Source organism: Acanthochromis polyacanthus, chromosome 11, assembly GCF_021347895.1.
Source record: "Acanthochromis polyacanthus isolate Apoly-LR-REF ecotype Palm Island chromosome 11, KAUST_Apoly_ChrSc, whole genome shotgun sequence".
Classification (NCBI taxonomy): domain Eukaryota; kingdom Metazoa; phylum Chordata; class Actinopteri; family Pomacentridae; genus Acanthochromis; species Acanthochromis polyacanthus.
This window is the reverse complement of record NC_067123.1, coordinates 32,855,012-32,873,116: the sequence shown is the minus strand read 5'-3', so window position 1 is coordinate 32,873,116 and position 18,105 is coordinate 32,855,012. Positions and strand designations below refer to the sequence as shown.

At 41.9% G+C, this 18,105-nt stretch overlaps 1 protein-coding gene and 1 long non-coding RNA gene across 2 annotated transcripts in view; one reads left to right on the top strand and one right to left on the bottom strand.

Moving 5' to 3' along the window:
* The first annotated feature begins 4,177 nt into the window (after positions 1-4,177).
* The window catches only part of LOC110953702 (ankyrin repeat and IBR domain-containing protein 1-like), a 24,824-nt gene continuing 10,896 nt past the window's right edge, over positions 4,178-18,105 (top strand). Inside the window, 7 exon segments of the mRNA XM_022197844.2 lie at positions 4,178-4,410; positions 7,455-7,799; positions 12,540-12,711; positions 12,853-12,984; positions 13,519-13,710; positions 17,393-17,510; positions 17,608-17,828. Of these exon segments, the coding sequence (XP_022053536.2) occupies positions 7,612-7,799; positions 12,540-12,711; positions 12,853-12,984; positions 13,519-13,710; positions 17,393-17,510; positions 17,608-17,828 (1,023 nt within the window). The 5' untranslated portion in view covers positions 4,178-4,410; positions 7,455-7,611.
* LOC127535977 (uncharacterized) overlaps positions 13,281-18,105 on the bottom strand; it is an 18,616-nt gene continuing 13,791 nt past the window's right edge. Inside the window, exon 2 of the long non-coding RNA XR_007944904.1 lies at positions 13,281-13,695. This is a non-coding gene — a long non-coding RNA (uncharacterized LOC127535977). The remainder of the gene's footprint in view (positions 13,696-18,105) is intronic.

Here is an 18,105-nt window from a genome sequence, read left to right as displayed (position 1 = left end):
AATCAGGTAAATTGTGCTTTGTATCATCTTTTGCAGGGTTTTATTCCTTAAAATTTAAATTACTCTAGTCAGTTCACATCATAAAGACCACCCTATTGTCAGTCTTATTTCTCTCCTGAAAAGCACTTAGAGGCAACATCTGTTGTTTTAAATCTAAATAATGGTAACTTGGCTGGACTGGACTCATTTTTTGATGCATTTCTATTCAGTTTCATTCTGTTCACACGATTTTATATATTTTCACAATGTGTTTATTCAACTTCATGTTCATTCATTCATTCAACCTTTAATTAAACTCGGACTACACTGTGGTTTGAAGGCCAAGTCAAAAAATAAAAGATGCTTTGGCAGCATTGTTACCTCATGCCAATAAAGCACATGTGGCAAACTCAAGGCCTGCGGGCCATATCCGGCCCATAATACAATTATATCCGGCCAGTGAGATCATTTTACATTGATTTATTAGGGTCCGAGCACTGAGGACCCTACTGAAACCTTAGAGTATCAGATTTTTTAAGTGCACTGCTCAAAAGCTCCTCAATTGGAACAACTGAAAACCGTGGTTATGTTATCTCAGCAGTAATACTGTGGTAAGAATCTTATTTTTATAAACATTTTGGCCAGGAGTGTGACTGCTTGGCTCTGTGGCAGACTGCTGTCCTCAGTAAACCAACAGCACCATCTACTGCTGCATTTATGTTACTATTTTTGTGGCAGAAACAGCCATAAACAAGCCTGCTCCATTGTCTTCTTCTTCACCTACTTAGTTTGTTGAAGCAATGTTAGCCAATCTTTTTGACTTGTGACTCTGCACAATTGAGCAATATAAACTCATGACCCCTCATCTCGGATGTGAGTTCTTATTAAAATACTGACTATTTCACAAGGAAAAAAGAATGGAGAAAACCCCTTTTAAAAATTTTAAACTCATGTAACTAAAATACCTATTTTTCCTTTTTTTCTTCTTCATTTTGTTCCCACACGGGTTTATCTTATGAACTTATGCCTTAACACTTCCTCACATTCGCTCCTCTCTGTCCTGCTGTTCCTGTCGTAGCAGTTTGTTCTTGGACTTACTTCTTATCTTGAACCCATACAGTCAGTGACTGAGTTGTGGTGTTGAGCCTTTAACCCACAGAGATCTATGGTTAATGAGAAATAGTGACTCTTCCTAACTGCAGTAAATAAATAAAAATGAATATTTAAACAAAATGAAATGAACAATGAAATTATGTAGCTTTCTACACAATTCTGTCCTTATTACACTGCCAAGGAAGGCGGCGGAGTTATATGATGATCGGCATACATTTGTCCTTCTGTTAATTTGTCTGTCTGTCTGTGGGCAACATTACTGAAAAACAGACTTGAAAGAAATTTTCAGGAAAGGTCAGAAATGACACAAGGAACACCCTATTAGATCCTGGCAGTGATGTGGCTTATAATCTGGATCCGTGGATTTGTTAAAGATTCCATATCACTGCACAGTGTCACTGTAGCTATGCAATAAGTGAACGCTACGTCAAGTGTCTGCTGATGACCACATGATTGCAATCCTACTACAAATCCACCACCGCAGACTTATCGAGACTTATCCATCAGAAATGATACAAGGAACAAATGATGAAATTGTGGGGGTGTTACCGAGTCCCATCAATTCCTGCCACCTGGTGCATATTTAGGTCACATGATTCAGTATCAGTACATCCATCTCATCCATTGGAAATCATACAATGACTGAGCAGCCTTGGCAGAGTACTGTGCTCTCTGAGTACTTTTCTTGTTAAGACATATGAAACAAGTCAAACAACATGATGCATAAAAAGGCTAGCTGTTTAGATATTACCGCTGTCAGTGGGACTTTTAATAAGGTTTCCTATTGTGATGACCCTCCACTTGGACAGCAGGTGTGCCTGTTCAGGTGCTGATTGAGCCACACCTGGGATCCAGTGGCTCACACTACATCAAGGCTCCCTCATTTCTAGCTTTGGGCTCTGATAGGAGCTGCTTCCTTTTGGAGCTCCAGCAGCCTGGGTGTGGTACTGGTGTGGTAGGAGATCTTCAGTCTGCCTTTGACTTGGTTTGTACTTCAATAAAACTTTGTTTTTTGGTCACCACTCTATGTTGTCTCCCTGTTGTTTTTAGCAGCTTCAGAACCGAGTTGTAACACTATTGTCCACAATAGGGCAAACATGGTTTGATGTGAAACTGCTTTTCGGTCATTACTTTAGTCACATCCCTATGTACACCTTCCTGTGGTGCAATCAAATTCCTGACTTCACTGCTGCAGACATCAGATTCAGCAAGTTGCTCAAGACAATGTGTTTGACATGTCACAGCTGTTTGGCTGCTGTGGAACCAACCAACCAACCAACCAACCAGCTAACGCGAAGACATGCACCCATGGGAAAAATCGCCACTTCACATTACACATCACAGGCTCATGTCACAGTGCTGATAGGCATAAGCACCATTTAGAAATTCCATTTGTTCAGGAATTCAATGTTGCAGCTCTTCATTACAATCTCAAACTTCTGCAGAAGCTGACACTTGCTTGTAAGCTTATTGTTTCACTCACATCAGTTACTTCTTTTCATTATTTCTTTCCACCTTGTGTACCATGAATATACTTGTTCTTGCCCTTCTTTCTTGTTACCTTATTTTCAGTCTATCAATACACTGAATGTTTTAACATAATGTTAAGTGGTTTGTTCATTCAGCTTGTTCAGTAACTTATAACAGATGTAGTAGGTATGGTTTCAAACGGTGGATGTGCCATTATGTGTATGGATTTCATTTTCATATTTGGGGTGACACAGTAAGTGTGTGGTCTGGGTGTCTTCCCTGGGAAATTCAGAGCGACAAACACTTCATATTCTGCATTTTGGTCAAATTTCATGCACAACTGGCACCATTTCCATAGCAATTTATGCTGGAGATGTTTTCATTTATAATGGGATAAACATAAAGGAATATATATAGATCTAATGAGGTTTTCTACAATATATCCAGTCATTAAATGGGTTCATAATTAGGGTCCAAGCACCGATAGTGCCTTGGACAGTTGGTGCCCTTGCACCGACTGTCCAAGGCACCGCAATGCCTAGGACCCTATTAAAACCCTAGGGTTACTTCTTATTTATTTTTCTTCATACATTTTTCTCCTGGCAAATGAATTGACTTTTTGGCAGCCTTATCATACCCCAAAATGCATCAAACTTGGCATGCACATTAAGACTGGTGAAAAATTTGATATTTAATGGGAGTTGCACATGTGTGTGCCAAAATGGCTCCATAGCACCCCGTGGAAAATTGAAAAAGTGGTCATTAGGCCAAGTGCCATGACATTTCAAGTTGGTCCAAGTTTGTCATTCATCTCAGTGAACGAATAGGAAGTGGTCCATTGGTCTTGAAGAATCCTAAAGATTTTTCTAATATACTTGTTCTCCTTTGCACTAAAACGTCGGAAAAACTTAGACTTATTGTTACTTCTCGGTAATTATGCTATAAGTTTACTGGTCGGGCCCCTTTGAGATCAAATTAGGCCCCTGGACCAAAATGAGTTTGACACCCCTGCAATAAAGCATATTAAATTGAAAATTACACTGAACAGATGTAGGCATACAAGTAACAAACTTGGAACAATAAATATTAAATATATGAAAAGACAAAATAAACTTTATTGATCACTCACTCAGGAAATTCTGACATTACGGCAGCTAGATGTAAATGAAGAAGTAAGACAAGGAAAACAAAAGTACAAAAAAGATGAAAACAAGTTTACTACAGTGTCTTTGTAAATAACTTTCAATTTAATTTTTACTCAGTTGTATGTATAATATTTAGAAGAATCTTTCTGTAAAACACCATGTGGCGTTTAGTTAGAATAAAAGAAATGTTGATTTCAGGCCTGAAAACAGCAAAAATGTCAAATATGATACCTGTCAACTGTTACAAAAAGCCCCGCAATTATATACTGGCCCCCATATAATGCTGCTTCTTTTGCAATGGTGATTAGATAATAAAATCGTCAATTAGAACGATTATAATAAAATAAAATAGATTCAAAGAAATTGGAAACCTGGATTGAATGAACTCGCTGGACGCTGAACACTAAAGGCCAGGCAGCCGACCAATCAAATGAGAGCCCTGAGTGTGACAGTTGGTTCCAGGCATGCGCAGTTGCCTCTTCTCTCTGGCAGCAACAACAACACTCGGAAAGCGAAGCAGTCAGTCTCGCCCCTCCGCTGTCAGCAGCATCAACATCTTCATCGTCGTCCCCGCCGGCTCCGGTGGCAGAGAGGATGGTTCAGCGGAACGGCAGCGGCGGATGCGAATGACAGCCACGAGATAATGGCCCTGGATGTACGCGAGTGTCCGAATGTGCGACCAGTGACCAAGTGAGAGGACCGTGTAAGTAGCGGAGATTTGATGTTGCCCTGCTGGAGGGGAGGCAGTTGAGGCTAACACGGCGGGCTAACCTGAGAGAGAGGGAGGGAGACGGCTTGCTAGCTTCGCCGAAAAGGTAGCTTTGGGTGGTAACGTTTCCCTCACGGCGCCCGTCACAACCCGGTAGAGCGTTAACGGTGTTTTTTTTTTTTCTTCAACTGCAACTCGCAGCCGCTTTCCCCTGGCTCGGGTTTTAGTAATTCACACGGACTGTCAGTGTGTTGAACAAAGGAGCTTTAACCAAAGGGGCCGCATGGACAGAAAGCAGGCACAAGAGAAGTCGACTGCTGTTTGTTTTGTGCTCCATTTCGTGCTGACATACTTGAGCGCTAACCACACGAGGTCTGACCTGGATATTTAGCTGATACACGGTGACCTAGCTAATTTTGGCCAAGTGCTATCGAGGCGCCGTGTATCATTAGACGTTAACTCATAAGTTTATTGTGGCTTTTTGACAAGCAGAGTTTGTCCCGCAGCAGTTTGGACGGCAGCAAAGGATGATCCAGCCGGACTTTCACTGATGTGTCTCAGCTGACAGCAAGTTTTGGTAACTGCAGTGGGTGTCCTTTTCTTCTGCAGACACGTTATTAGTGATAGCAACACAGTGGGAACTTTGGATTAGACTTTGAAGGTGCTGGCAGGTTGAACTGAGACGTCCATGCTTGGATTTCTTTCAGTAAAGTCAGTCATAGCTGTAGGTGATCATAGCTGAACTTATTTTACAGCTGAGGATGATATTAAGGCTTAGATTAAAACCCTGGTGGAACTGCAAGTTAATGATTGTTCTCATTAGATCTTAAATCATTCATCAACCAGCAGAATATTATCATTTATCTATCTATTAAAACGACCTATCTCTATTTTTCCAAGCTCCTTTTCTGTAAATTCTTTGGGGTCATTTAGGGCTTTAGGAAATTTTGATGAGTATTTTTCAATTTTCACACATTTTACTGACCAACGATTCGTTTCCTTTCACTGCTTTTAAGTGTAAATATCAGTTGCCACCACAATCAGACTAAATCTAATGTGTAAAACTCAAAAACAGTCCTTGAAAAGTTACTTAATAGTAGTGAATTACTCTCTTTGCATCCAAACGTCGCTGTGCATTGCGATATTGGCTTTAAAATGCTGTGTTGCTTCATTTCGATTAAATGTGCGTAATGCCGAGTAGGTTTTTGGGAAATCCCATGACCTCGCTTCTTGTTAACGGGAATCATCAGATATGTGTTTGGGATTCCTCAGCTCATGTGTCATAAAGTCACAATTATTACATTGCCTAAAATGGGGAAGACCGCATCTCCCAGAGGCCTGTTTTGTGTAGCCCTGTGGTATGATTGAAGCTCAATACTGCTGATTTTCTAACATTAAGCACACCTCTGTTCCTGGCTGGAGCTGAGACTGGGCGTCCAGGTGATAAGCGGCGACACACTTCTGATGCCTCCACTCCACCCCATCATTGCTTCATGGCGGTCAGGCTTTATGAGATTTTATAATAGTAGATGATTGCATTGTCGCTGCCAAGTGCAAGCAGCGCAATTTGTGATCCAAGGAATACCAAAGTTCCCTCATGTTCCGACTTCCTGTCCTTATTTAGTATGAGAGACGGAGGGAGATATGCAGAGAAGTGAAGTGAACTGGAAGTAAACCAGTGTGCACAAAACAGAGCCAAGCAGACAGACTGACCTATTAACTATACTAACCCCCCTCCATCATCCCCACCCTGCCTCCAGATATATACAAACACGCGCGCACACACACACACACACAAAAGTGCCGGACTGCTGCATGCATCACAAGAGCACAACTTCGAAAATGTTGGCCATTATTCGCCAGTGGTAGCAGCTTCTTTGCAGCCCTTATGCCTCCGTCTGTCAGTGTGTGTTTCCCCTGTCTGTGTCCCTGTCTGTCACCGCATAGAAATGGGAGGCAGGAGAGGGGAGGCAGCCTGCCACGTTATTCAAATGTTCCAGAGCCCGGCCAGCCAGCGGCCAACTGTAGCCGGGCTAAAAGAGGCTCTTTGTGAAGGCCAGACAGATGGCCATAGAATGAAGACTGTAATGATACCCTCAACAGCCCACTACGCACACAGACACATGCACTCATTATGGGATGTAGTGCTGTGTGTGCGTTAAAGACGGACCAAACTGTCAAAGAAAAAGAAAGGAGAGGTGGTTAAGAAGACGCAGGAAATGAAGCAGAACACATTGGTAAAGATAGTGATTATGCGCAATGGACGACAAGAAAGAGTGTGTTTCTTTGTTTCCAACATTTGACACCTTTCTTAGCGCTGTTATTTATTTTGTGTTATTAAAATGCTCCTACTTCTGCCTCTGCCGTTTGGAAAGAATGGGGAGGTAATCTTGATCAAATGTGAGATTGCGGTCGGTTTCTAAGCTGTTACTGGGAGAGTAAACTCTGCTGCAGCTCCCATAGTTATGATTCCTGTGATTCTTTAGTTTAGCGCCTGAGAGGCAAAGTAAAAACTGGTTTCAGCCCGGCCTATTAGTGCTGCACGGTTTAACACACTCTCAGACTCTCAGTAGCAGAAAAGCATGTAAACAGTGTAATGGATGCAAATTCTTTACAAGTGCAACTTAACTGAGCTCACAGTGGCCAGCTGTGGTAATATTGACTGTGCCTTTCATCTACTGACTAACAAATCGATGGCTCGGATATCATTAACCTTCCCCCTCTCGCCCGCTCTCTTTATAATTATCTCTGCTTTTCGAGCTTCTTTCTTCTGTCCCTCTGTTTCCTCGTCTATTTCCGGTAAGATAACATCCTCGCCGTGCAGCTGCACATCAGCTGATCGATAGATGAACCGACTGATTGATGCTCTCTTTCTCCTTCCACCCCCCCCACACTTATTCACTTTCCAACTTCTGCCTTTTTCCTCTACCTTCACCAGCCTTTTCTTTCCACTTTTTCCTAATGCTTTCCTCTTCTCATGTGCCTCTTTCCACCACCATTTTCCTCTAATCAATCTTCTCTCTCTTTCACATTTGCAGGGAAGGAAAACACTGAACCATGTTGCTCTAAGTTGTGACCTGTGGTGAACGGGGGAGGAGGAAGAGGAGGAGGAGGAAGGAGAGAGAAAGAGGTGTAGGCTGGCAGACGGGCATCTGCCACAGCTCCCTTTAGGTGGCCCTTGGCAAGCGTGAAGCGATGGGCAACACAGCCACCAAGTTTCGCAAGGCCCTCGTGGGTGGTGACGAGGCCCTGGCCTGGCAGCTGTACGAGGGCAACCCTCAGTTCAGGGACGGCCTGGACCCCAACGCATCGTATGGAGAGCAGTACCAGCACAACACACCCCTGCACTACGTATGCCGCCACGCCATGACGCGCCTGCTCAGGTAAAACACGGCTTTTATGGTCTGGATTTGTTTGAAAAATCTGATTAAACCCGACGGTCATTTTTGAGGCTCCGGTTTGTAATGTAGTTAAGCACTTATCCAATACATTTGCAAAGGCAGTGAGTCATATTAAATTGAATAACAATTAGCAGTATGTCCTGAGATTTAAATGATTTCTGAGAATCCCTGTTTATGTAATTGTGTTTTAAGGCAAGCCGGGGTACTCGGCGTAGAGGCCTGTCACGTATACTGTCTTATTATGTAAATGATTTCACAGGGCACGGGGAAAGAGCGTTAGCCATTAGGAACCGTGGAAATCAAAAGCAATTAGACCATCAACAGCACTTGCTTTGGAGGGTATCAAACTGAAAAATATATTCAATAGAATGATATGTGACTTGAGTGTGGACTTATTAATCATGTTAAAGGTGGTGATTTTTACAGATTATGTTCAGAGCACTTGTCATAAGGATTAAAACTCAGCCTCTGACAGCAATTGTGTAATGCTTTTCTGTCATTCTGGAGTAGAGCTCAACCGATATATTGGTCATCCGATGTTATCAGCCAGTATTGGACCATCATAGATATATTGATATTGTTGGCTGATATGAAACATTTTTTAATTATTATTATTTTTTCAGGATGCTTAAAGTAATTTAGCAGTGGTTTTGTGTGGGTTGTAATAATTTCAGCACAGTCTGCAGCACATGTAGCAGAGTGTGCATCACAGCTGAGTAGATGGTGGTACGGAGTCAAATTGTGTCTTCACATTAAGTTGCTTACTTGTTTGTAAAATACATTCCTGGTTTTATATGTTTATCTTTCAGGTTTAGACACACCTTCTCATTTAATGTTTTTTCTTTATTTTCATGACTGCTTGCATTGCCTGTAGTAACAGTTGATGTAGAGATGTTTCTGCTACTAGAACTCTGTGTGGCATTTATCTGGGCTCTAATGTGAGGAGCTGTTAACTTGTGATTTCTGAGGCTGGTGACTCAGATGAACTTCTCCTCAGCAGCAGAGGTGACTCTCGGTCTTCCTTTCCTGGGGCGGTCCTCATATGAGCCAGTTTGGCCGTAGCGTTTGATGGTTTTTGTGACTGCATTTGGCGATACATTCAAAGTTTGTGCAATTTTCCAGACTGCCTGACCTTCAGTTCTTAAAGTAATGCTGGACTGTCGCTTCTCTTTACTTAGCTGATTGGTTCTTGCCATAATATGGATTCTAACAGTTTTCAAATAGGACTGTCAACTGTGTACCAACCTGACTTGTGCACAACACAACTGATGGTTCCAACCCCATTAACCGTTTGATGTGCAGTGTGGGTCAGGAGATGCCCATTTCCACTGGATTTGGGTCACTTTTGACCCATGTGGTGCATTACGGATTAAGAAGGCAAGAAATTCCACAAATTGACCTTGACAAGACACACCTGTGAAATGAAAACCATTTCAGATGATTACCTCATGAAGCTCTAAGAGAATGCCAAGACTGTGCAAAGGGTGGCTATTTTGAAGAATCTAAAATGTTTTGACTTACTTCACACTTTTTGTTTACTTTGTAATTCCATATGGGCTCATTCATAGTTTTGGTGCTTTTGGTGAGAATCGAGAATGTAAATAGTATTGAAAATAAAGAAGTAACATTAAAATATCGGCTGCTTTACCGATATCAGAACTTTTTTACTCCCTAGAAATCAGTATAGATTGAGCTCTATTATGGAAGACGCTTTCTACAGTCTGAATAAATAAATGAGGGCTGACTCAAATTGAACCTCAGATTTCAAAAATTTCAGTAAAAGAGCATGTTTCAAGCTTGGAAAGTTCAGATTGATTTGAGTATTTAGGAGGCAAAGAAGGCCTAACAAAAGACAAAAAAATGCAGTCTAGGAATAGTAGGATCCAGCATTTCAGGGTTTGTCTCTTCTAGCTTTTAACTATTCTTTTAAATCCCATTCTGGTGAGTCTCTGCTTAATGAAAGTGCACTGCTAAATCACTTCAGTAGCGCTTTAAGAGTATTAACAGATTTGAAATAACTGCTTCATTATTGTTGCTGTTGGGAGTTTCACTGCACGCTCGCTTGCTTTAAACAGGCACACAGAGACACGCACATCCTCACTTGGACAGTTAACAAACACAAGCAGACAGAAGCCATAAAGGAGAGTCACTAAGTCTCACACAACCTGAAAGATGGGGGTCAAACTGAAAACATTTGGCGAGTCAGACAGCAGTGTGTCTTTTTTTACCTCCTGCAGAGATAATCAGGCTGCTGGCCATGACCAAGACACAGCTGATTCACTGACTCAACAGCCGTCCTCATCTCCTCCTCGCACTCTTCCTCTATCTTACCCATTCTTTCCGTGATTACAGGGAGGGGAGGGGGGGTCAGAGGAAGCTGTTTGAAAAGGCCAGTCAATTATCTGTGCATCTGCATGTGTGCACACGGGCGTGCGTGTTCTGAGGGGGGGAAACTGTGACTCCACAACTGCTTAATGTGTCTGAGTCTGAGAATATAACACAGTGAATCAATTAGTGTGCTATTTGTGTTCCTTCCTACTAACCTATAATGGGCCAGGGAGGCGTGCTGAACGCTGCGCTCTGCTCCTGATCAGTATCAGAGGAAACGCTTCTTTGTTCCAGCAGTTCAGTTGGACAGAGGCGAGCAGATAGACGACCGAGAAATCTCAGACAAAATAAAGACTCGGAGAGGACAGGCGTGGGCTGGTGGATGCAGAGTCTGTTTTTTTGTGTGTTTGTTTTAGATTATTTTTACCGTGTAACTGTACATGTGTATTCGCTCCCTCCTGGTCGTCTCTGTGGGTTGGATTGGATCGTAATCCCATGAGACGTGCAAACTGGAAATTCACAAGTAGACCTATTACTGGAAAATGGGCGTAGTTCAGGAAGCGTAACCCTTCCTTCACAACAACTGAGACGGTCTTAGAAATATGTAAATAATCACTCCAACTTTGGTTCGTCTTTGCGAAGAAATTATTTTCTATTGTTCTCAGAAGCAAATCCATGACGGATGTTTGGTCAACATACAGCAACTTCCTTCTCTGTTTTTCTTTAGGAGCCGTTGAGTACCTTCAAGCCAATTCCTTTTTTAGTTAAACACAACAAACTTATTTTAGAATTTCAGAGCGAATTGTACAGTGTTAACCATCTCCTGAGGTTTCCTACAATCTGAACAGCTTTGGTGCTTCACGACAGCGACAAATCATGTGACCTTCTCCGACCTGTTGTTTCTAGTAGACTGATATTAGGGCCATTCATCTTGAATGTGGGGCTTGGATGTGTGCGTGGATGGGGGGTGTATTGGGTTCTGAGGGAATAATTAGTGATTATTGCTTTGTTGGTGAATTGGCAGTGTGCTGTCATTAGAGGGAAGCTGCAGGGGCTTGTGGCAGACTGGATAAGAGGGTCAAAAGTGGAGAGCCAGGGCAGCAGTGGAAGAAAAGACTGAAGGGCCGCGCACTAAGAAAACATTCAAGCTCTAATTCGTTCAGTGCAAGAAGAATTAGATTGGGAGAGGGTTTACAGCAGTTTTTCAATCAGTGTTCCAACCATTGTAAATCCTGTGACACCCTATTATTTTCTTCTTTTATTGAATTTGCATTAGAGAGAATGTCATTCCATGTGCACTCCTGTTCGTGTTGTGCTGCTAATCAAAAAGAATCTTTTTTTTTTTTTTTCCCCTCCGCGGCTTTACAGCTGCAATATGAGGGTGTAAAAAAAGTGGTGGTGCTTTTTAAAACGACAAAAATGGAGAATTAAACTTTAAAAAGCGGGAAAACAGAATATGCGGAGCCAAATTAAAGAGTGGAAAGGTAATCAGTAAATGGAGGTTTTGACAGACAAACAGCAGAGAGAAACTATTTGCTAAACACAACTGCAACCACACCCTTGTTCTCAGTGCGACTGGCACATCCATCAGCCGCTGTGTGTATGTGAGCACACACACAGCCGTCAGCCAGCATGTCCATTATCTCAGAGATGTTAAACAGAAATAGTCGATACTCTGCCGTCCTGCTTCTCTTCCTTCTCTCTACTGTTCTTGCCGACCGACGCTCATTTCACCGCGTGTTTTGCTTCCATACTTCCCCCTCCTATCATCTCCACTCATCCCTTCATCTGCTTTTTCCTTTCATCTGCCTCTTTCTTCACCCCCGTGTCGTCCTGCAGGTCAAAATTGACCCGTTTTAAAGTTTGAAAATGTGGAAAAAAATATATATATTTTCATAGTGAAACTTCTGATGTCCACATTTTCAACATTTTTAGGAAATCTTTGAACATTTTTTGGTGGGAAAAAAAGAGATTTTATTAGAAGCTTTATTGATATATATGGAATCACTTTAGATATTTTTAAGATTTTTTTTGGAAGATTTTTACTCATTTTTAAAAAAAATATTTACAAACATTTTCTTGCCACATTTGTTTTTTTTAAATAAAACTTTTATGGAATTATTAAAAATTTTCCTCTTGAAGGTTTTTGCAAATTTTCAAAAATTTGTTAAATTTTTTTTGCTGAACTTTTGGATTTTTCTAAGACAAGGAAACAATATTTTTTGGTGCCCATAAATGAGGACAACAGGAGGGTTAAGTATGCTTCACTTTTTCCCCTCTGTTCCTTTCACCCTCTTGTTTTAAACCTTGTTTCTGTTTCTTTTAGTGCCATTTTTGAATTCCTCTAAACTGATTTTGTGCTTTTAACCCCTCTTTCTTTCCTGCATTGTATAGGTCCTTCCTGTTTAGCAAAGAGGGAAACCCCAACAAGCGTAATGTGCACAATGAGACATGCCTCCATGTGCTGTGCCAAGGCCCGCAGATACTGCTGCTGCCAGAGGGAGCGCTGTCACCACGACTGGCCCGACCACAGAGGGATGAGCAGCGCCGTGCGGACTGCCTGCAGGTACAAACACATGAACAAAAACAGTGCTGTGCACACACTTACACGGCAGTGCATTAAAAGCGTGTCACATGAAGTCATTGCTTTAAGCAAAGTTGACGCACAAATAATGCGTGTTTGTTTGTGTGTTCCCTCCGCTGCCAGATGATCCTGAGCTGGACTGGCGCCAGGCTGGAGGGAGGCCAGTACGAGAAGGCCAATGTTAACGCCACCGACAACCACCACAGCACCTGTCTGCACTACGCTGCTGCTGCAGGCATGAAGAGCTGCGTGGAGGTGAGACTGTGGACCCGTGTGAAGCTCTGACTCACAGGAGGACGAGCAACATTTCTGTGTGGCTGATCTGTGTGATCTGAGGTAATTGGATTTGCCAAAGATTTTACAGCTAGTAAAATAAGTAAACAACATTATGGCAATTCTTGCATCATGAGTTTCTGCTTTGTGTTTCGTCAGATCCAAGTAGCGCTTCCTTCCTTGTTAGCAAAGACTCATAGCTTTTATGGAAATGGAGAGAAAGTTTGTTTCCTTAGCAGGACTCTGATATGGGCAGCCACAGAAAAATAAGACAACAATAAAAAGAACACATTTCTATTTATTTCTGCCTCTTTTTAATGTGTATTCTTTCTCTGTTTTGCTGCCTTTGGACTCTTGCTGAAGCTGATCCCTTTTACTTTACTTCGACTTGGCTTCCACACGTTGCTTTTCTCTCTTCTACCACCACCTTGTTTCTGTTGTCTGTTGATTTAAATCCCTTATTTTCTTGCTCATCTCCATTATCAACTCCTCTCTTCTCCCTCCTTGTCCCTGTAGCTGCTAATCCAAAGTGAGGCGGACCTTTTTGTGGAGGATGAGGACAAGTTGACGCCATGTGATCACGCCGAGCGGCACCACCACACCGAGCTGGCCCTCAGCCTGGAATCGCAGATGGTTTTCTCGTCCTCTTCAGCTCAGCAGTCAAACACAGATGCACATGGTGAAACCAACCTGCTGCAATACAAAGAGGTGAGACCATGGTTACGAGATCTGGGGGGGATTTCCCGCTGGCCTGAGTTATTTTTAAGGTTTTTAGTCACTGTTGCGTCTTTGAAACATTCCCTTCACATAGAATGTCCTTAAAGTGGTGTCATCTTTCTTGGTAAACACTGAGTCATGTGCTTATTAATTTAATTTCATGCTTTTGCAGCTTGTTTTGGAGTGATTTTGGTAATGACAGTTTAGGTATTAGATGTTGGGATTTGTTGGTAATATATTATCACCTTGTCATTCAGACTCCCACATCTTTACTCTTCAAAGGAGGTGACTTAATTGTGTCATCCTTGACTTTTTCTTCGTTGTGTTCTCCTCTCATAATGAATACACTAAACACCGAGGTCACATTCAAGCAGAAGCAAGCCAGGATTTTTTCAAATTACTTGAATTTAAAGTTTAAACTTTTATAACTGTGGAAGGTAATCCTCTTATATTGTCAAGGACAAGACATGTGTGGCACAGCAGCTTTCATTTACAGAGGGGATGATGATGATGATGAAGGCACACCAATGGCACATTTATTAGCTCCTTTTTTTGTGTGAATAAGTAAAAATCACAGGAAAGTTAAAAGGTAGATGGTAGCACTTCCACTCACAGTGTTTTAGGGCTACATCTCAGTCCACGCAAACGTTTTAGTGTCCTTTCAGAAGTAATCTCTCTGCATTCTATTATAACTGAAAACGCAAACCCATGACCTGTCACCAACACTGAAAATATAGCTGATAGTGGAGGGTTGGTTACCACACAGCAGCTGTCAGAATAAGCAAGGTCCAAAACATGGCAAACCATTTTCATATCTTTTGGGTTGCCCTTCTGTAGCACCACTTTGGATAGAAATACATGAGGTCCAGCAGGCAGTCTTTAAGGAAAAAATAAACCTAGGTTTTAAATCAGTGTATTTTGGAGATTGGGGGAAATGCAAAGTTCAGGAAGATGGACTCTTTATTGATGAGAGTATTGTTAGTAGCTGCCGAGGAAAGTATTTCTCGAAAATGGCGGAGGAAGGAAGGACCCATGATTAATGAGTGGATTGATGTGGTTCACAAGATTTTTATAATGGAAAGAATAACATAGAAGTTAAAATTTCAAACGGATGTATTTGAAGAATGTTGGTCAAAATGGTTAATGTACATAACACCTCCGAGAGCAGATTTTGTGTGAAAGCCTTGTTTGTATTTTTTGTTTTTAATACCCACTGTGTGTGTTATTAATGTTTTTGTTGCTGAAAAAGAGCAATAAAATGTTATTTCAAAAAAAGACAAAGCAAGGTCAGCAACACCTGCAGCCTAGTTATTATCTATACTGAGCTAATCACTGGTAGTTGAGACTGATGTCTTTGTTTTCCTCCAGATAAGAGTCATGTGGTAGGAGCCTTACACAACATAGGAGCAGAAGGAATCAGAAAGTGAACATGGAGGTCTGTCTCATAATTTCCAGGTGCCTTTTTTTTTCTGGCTGTCCAAACTGCAACGCAACTGCAGTTTTCAAACTAAAACGGGTCAGTAGTGTTTCCAAAAGTACAAGTGGGTAAGGGTTCCTAAAACTTTAGAGCAGTTTACACAAAGCATAGTACAGCAGCTGCTATGCCTTTTAACCAAGCAGTTTAAGGACATTTTTGTTCGCTGTGGACTCATTTTTCTGTCCAACATGAAGTTCTGAATCTTTATGGAACCAGCACAGCCATGGCTTTAAAGAGAGAATTTAAAACTGTCTTGTGCAATACACCAAAGGTCCATCCATCCAGTATCTATACACCGCTCAATCCTCACTATGGTCACGGGGGGCTGGAGTCCATCCCTGCCGACACTCCGGACAGGTCGCTAGTTCTCTGCGGGGTAACACATCGAGACAAACCATCACACTCACCTCGCAATTTAGAGTTACCAATTAACCCGAGTATGTTTATGGACTGTGGGAGGAAGTAGCTGGAAAAAAAACCACACATGCAAAGTCCACGCAGAAAAAACCTGGGAAGGCAGGGATGCAAACCAGGCATCTTCTAGCTACGCCACTGTGCAGCCTATATGCCAAAGGTATAAATTATCAAATAAGAAAAAACAAAAATTTCTTTGATAATTTATTTTCCACAAACTTAAAACATCTGAAATGATTATGCACAACATTTTCCCCATGAAATACTGCAAAGAAATGGTGGCTCTGCATGCCATCAGTGTTTTACCGCTTGGCTTTTTATTTGTTCCCATGCTTGTCTGCCATCTGCTCTGTGTAAACACAAACCTGCAGTTCAGCTGAAAAGTCCCTGAATTTTTGTGACATGACTGCCGGTCACAGCTGACTCATTAATGATTTGTGGTTGCGCTGAGAAGCGAAGAATTTTTTACATAATCTGATTAGAGCAAATGGTTTATATTTGACCAATTTTTAAATGAGATGCAGAATAAAGTTATCTTGATGAAATACAATTATTTTAACTAAGATTTGGTTCATTTATTAGGATTGAACTAGAAGCTACACATGATTAGTCCAAGGACTGAAATTTGAAATCTTGTTTTTACAGTTTCTGGCTCCAATAGATGGGTAACTCGGCAGTTCTTTTAATGATAACACGCCTTTTAAACTCGCTGGAGGGTTCTGGGGTTCAGAAGATTCAAATGAAAGCTTTCCAGCATGAATGTAGTCTAAGATTGTTCAAGGATTCAAGATCTTGAAACACAGTGATGACAGTACAGCAGATCTATGTGCATTTAAAGCAAAGAAGAGGCCAGTTATTGTATAATATGTTATTCATTCATGTTCACCTAATATGAGATTGAAAACAGCTAAACAATTTGGAGCAGTGCATTACCTTAAATAGCAGCTAGTTCAATACTTTTGTATTTTGTGTGCCTCTTAGTGCTTGTGCTTGTGCACAAAATGAGCAGATTAAATTCCTCTTCTCTTTGACTCTCTCCTACTCATGTTCTGCTGCTGTTTAAGGGAGTTTTTTCTTTAGAGGAAAGTCCCAAATTCTTGCTTCCAGGAGGTCATTAAATTTGTTGGGTTGTTGTTTATATTGTCAGTTGTTGACCTTAATACGTGAAGTGTCCTTACATGCCTTCTGTGTGTTTTGACGCTGTTTAAATAACACTGAACTGGGAAGTGGCATAATGTGAATAATAGTCCCTACACTGCCCCAGACCAATCACTGCTACATTTAGAAATTCCTACTGCTCACTTTCAAATGTCACCATTTTATCATCAAAATATCCTGTTTACATATTCTCTCCTCACAAGGAACAACTCACAGTGGTTCTTACGAGTATAGTAGCACATGTATACACAAACACACACACACCTCGCTTCATGTTTCTCGGGGTCCTAGTTAAACAGAGGGCACCGGCACAGTTGTATAGCAGAGGCTGCTGCCAACTGATAGCGGTTTGATCTTCCTTCCTGCAGCCAAATCCATGCTAATACTTAATCTCCCTTTCCCACCGCCAACCCCCCTCCATCACTGCCCCACATCCCGCTTCTCACATTATCATTGTCACTTCCTTGAACAACCTCAATCTCATACTTTACGTGTTTTTTTTGTTTAAATACAGATTTCTTCTTTTTCTTTCTGTCTAATAATTTCATGTCCTCACCCTCGCTCTGACCCAGTTTTTCTCCTGAGCTGTTTCCTCCTCACATTTGTCCTTCTCTGTCCTTTCAGCCTTACGAGGGGCTGAAGATTCAGGATCTGCGCAGGCTGAAGGACATGCTGATCGTAGAAACCGCAGACATGCTGCAAGCCCCCCTCTTCACTGCTGAGGCCCTGCTTCGAGCGCACGGTGCGAGTTTGTCTTTTAGAGGCGGCTGATAGTCTTTCAGGACCTTTCCTAACCCGTCATTAATTTGTATTTCTATGTAACTTCTTCCTTCTCTCAGACTGGGACAGAGAAAAGCTTCTGGAAGCCTGGATGTCGGACGCTGAGGGCTGCTGCCAGCGCTCCGGCGTCGCCATGCCAACCCCTCCGCCCAGCGGCTACAATGCCTGGGACACCCTGCCCTCCCCTCGCACTCCGAGGACCCCACGCTCACCCCTCACGCTCACCCTGACTTCCCCCACCGACAGCTGCCTCACACCTGGAGAGGAGGGCCTGGCCACGGTGAGCAGTGGAGGAAATACTCAGCTCCTTATATGTATTTATACTGAAATACTCTGCACTGTGTATCTACCTTGATATATTCTTCCTCACTGCCATATTGCACCTACTTTTCATTCGTATTTGCACTAGTATGTTACCAAGTCGTGTTTTTTGTCTTTTTTAAATTTTTATTCTTATGTCACTTGCTCTAAATTTGTATATATATTTATCCCTACTTCTTTATTACGTCATTGTTGCACTGCCTGCTCTACGCGCCTTTTTAATTGCCCACCTTGGG